Below are 3,456 nucleotides of genomic sequence, written 5' to 3' on the forward strand. Positions count from 1 at the left end.
TGTTTTTCCTTTTTTCCTCTTTTTCCCGCCTCGATTAGCCCTCGCTAATTGCGGGCAAAATTTCTGAACGTTAGAATTTTCTAGATCCAAAACAGAATTGTTGTTAAAAATGCAAAAGTTCGCTTAATAAAGGCCTTGAAGCGAAGATTTCATTTCCGGTGTGCAATGAGCGTTGCGTAGCGTTGCGTGCCTGTGGTTGGTTGCATAAAAATCTCGCTTCTAAGAAGTACTTCCGCCTTTCCAAGAATCCAGAATGCCCACGGTCATGAAAGGTAGATGGGCCTTATCCTAAAATGTTTATTCGATGCTTGAACCTTAAAGAACCCCGAAACAAAGACAATGAAATGCCCTAATCCGGATTGTCCTTTCAGTCAGAATGAAGAGTTAAAAGAAACTTGTAAATTTTGCTTTGAATGTGGCTTCAATTTGCGGCAAGATACGAAAACAACATCGGCGCAAAATGAAAACACTGCTCCGCTGTCGGAAGATTCCAAACAAGTAGCGGCACAATGCGATGATCTTCATTGCAATGCAAAGGGCTCCACTGGTAGGTATTCAGACTGTTATCATACTGTCATTTATGTTGAGCTAACAAGCGGCATGAATAAATATTGATTTATTGTATTCAAGGCGAACACACCTACTCTCCCTTTCCTTCGGATCAAACGGTTCTTTCGGGTTGAAATTTAATATACTCCAATTCCAACCACCTGAATAGGAAAGAAGGTCACCACATGCAAGATTTAGAGGCTCTCTTGTGGAAAATGAGTAGCCATGATTCTTTATTTAGTCTCAGTGCATTCCGAAGTAAATTCTGAAACGAAAGCAAAATTTTGGTGGTTTGTACGTCATGTCATCGCCGCCAATGTTGGTGAACGAAGGCAAAAAGTTTCTCAATAGCTCCTTTTGTTTGTCCACCAGCAATATTGTACATTTCAGGATTGTTATCTGTGTCTCTATGTAGATTATGGTGGTTGCTAGCCACGTATAATGTTGCGTGCTAAATTGCATATAACCGAACATTCTTTCTTAATTAAAGCCGCAGTTAAACTTTTGTTTACAACACCATGTCATGTTAGGGAACATTGAAAAAAGTACGTTCGCCACGTGCGAAGGTGTGCTTACGGCGAAATCCAGTTGTCTTGGCTTTTTGGAAATCAAGTTAAATGGAAGATGGCAGATCCATAAACCACTTTCATAAATGGCGACCATCTTTACATTCTTTTTTATTTATGGTAATTAGACCTACTGCCCCCATTTTCAAACAAATATTCTTTTGAAGTTTTCTCGTCGTAGCGAGGGAAGAAAGGCTCATTATCATTAAAACAAACGAACATTTTATTTGTCGCCATTATGAAAGAGGTCTATATAGGGTGCCAGTATAATGTAGGCTAAATTCCCTGCCTAAAGTTATAGCAGGATTGCTTCCCAGCTGACTGGTATGCTTGAGTCAGTTTCTGTCCCCAATTAGATGAACTTTGGAAGAACAATGTTCCATGTGAAAGATCCCACTCAAGGAATTGTATCTTGTAAAATCAAGACCTGCATCCCAGTTATGTAAATTTTATGTGGGTAATGCACTATAATCCTTTGTCATGGGGTTTTAAGACTGTAAGTCTGTGGTGACAAATAGGCACCCAGCATGTGCCCAAATCACGGAAATACACAAGTCTATTGGAAGTGTGCTTAAATTTCAACAATTGAGCCCCAAAATCAGCAAGAGTAGTATAAAGAATACAGTATCAGATGTGACGCTAATAAATAATAAAGCAGCTTTTATTTCAAAAACGATAGAATTACCTTGTGTTAAAATTAACAACCTGGGCCCGGTTGTTAGAAAACCGATTAACACTAATCTCTGATTAAAAATTAACCAAGGAATTTATTTCTCTACTCCCAAATGCTGTTCAGCATTGATATTCGGCAAAACTTTAAGTCAATCTTAAAAAACGGAAATAAGCAAAAGAAACTTTCACCAAAAAGTTGAAAACATGAAACAAAAGTTTGTGCTAATCCTGGATTTAGTTAATCGGCTTTCGAACAACCGGGCCCTGGTCTGGAAGTGTAAATTTTTGATTTGCTAAAACAATGGTCAACCTCAGAGGTTGGATGATTGTGATCTTTGTGTTGAATTCTTGTCAAACGTTATAAAACTTGAAGGGAAATACAAACTGACAAAAACAAAAAGCTTGTGAATGCCATCTTTTTGTCAGAGATGCATCCTTTGTTTCATGGGTTGTCAGTAAACATGCAAGGTAACTTGATCAAATTGCATTTAGCAAAAATATCCCAAATTTTTTTTGCTGATTGCAACTTTTTATATTCACGGTGCAAAATTTATGTTGTTTTGTTGTTGCAAATTTTGTTACTGATGGCATTTTTTTATTCCCGACACTTAAATTGGAACCCTATGGAAACATGGGCTACATATACAGTGTATTTATATTTGATGATTTCCAACCACAGTGAAGTTCTAACCTTTTTGTCTTTTTCAATCACAAAACATTTTACTCTGTCCAGACAAACTTCAACATTATGATTGGTAAAATGACTGTGATGTTTTGACAGATGAATCAAATAGTTTTGCTCTTCCTAAAAACCTTTGTATCAATATATTTGTTTTGCATAAAGCTGGCTACAAAATCTGTATCTTGCTTAGTTCACATTTTTTAGCATCAAAGTAGAAGTTTCGGTCCCATGTTTGTGACCTCAAGAAATTGCCGAAAGGCAATCATATGTTGTGATTCTCAATGGTCTCACATCCAGATACTGTCCAGACAGGGATTAATGTCAGTGTACTTAAGTGTGAATCAAGCTGTTATTAATTTTAGTATTGACTACTGTCAAGCTGAATTTGATGATTCACAAGTCTTTGTCAGGTATATTACTGTGCTTTATTCACAGGAAAAGTAGAACTAAAAACTACAGCAAATTAATTCACGCTTTAACTTGCAGTTAAAAATAAGTTGCATTGAACTTGGAAATGATCAACATGTCAGCCTCGAAGCCAATGTTACTCATTTTCCTTTTATATTACTCAATCTTTCTTGGTTTTGTATTTTACTAGTAAAACCGCATATCTTCTCAGAAACGATGCGTCCAGTGTAGTTATTTTGACCACAACTTACCTTCTTAAACCAAACAGATCACACTTACTTATGGTTCTGAGTCTGGCCAAGGGCGAAGTATTTCAATTCTGTCACGTCTTTCCCTACAGTCTGTACCTTTGCTCTTTGCGCCTAAAGCAACTGTCACACGCAATTCAATAATCCAAGATTACTAAGCTATTTTTTTCATTTTATAGGCAGACCAGTAACTCATTAATTAATCTTTTTAATTAATCTGTGGTTCTATATCTGGCCTATTTTTTTCGTTTGACTTTGCTGTTTAAATGCCTTTCACTACAATAATGAATATGAAGTGATATCTTGCATTCAATAAGCCGTTAACAATATT

General features: G+C 36.5%; 1 protein-coding gene across 1 annotated transcript in view; it reads left to right on the forward strand.

Annotated features, from left to right (window-relative positions):
* The first annotated feature begins 277 nt into the window (after positions 1-277).
* The window catches only part of LOC138059777 (E3 ubiquitin-protein ligase rnf213-alpha-like), a 212,574-nt gene continuing 209,395 nt past the window's right edge, over positions 278-3,456 (forward strand). The window contains 1 exon segment of the mRNA XM_068905393.1: positions 278-547. Within this exon segment, the coding sequence (XP_068761494.1) occupies positions 340-547 (208 nt within the window). The 5' untranslated portion in view covers positions 278-339.

This window comes from Montipora capricornis, chromosome 8 (genome assembly GCF_036669925.1).
Source record: "Montipora capricornis isolate CH-2021 chromosome 8, ASM3666992v2, whole genome shotgun sequence".
Lineage (NCBI taxonomy): Eukaryota > Metazoa > Cnidaria > Anthozoa > Scleractinia > Acroporidae > Montipora > Montipora capricornis.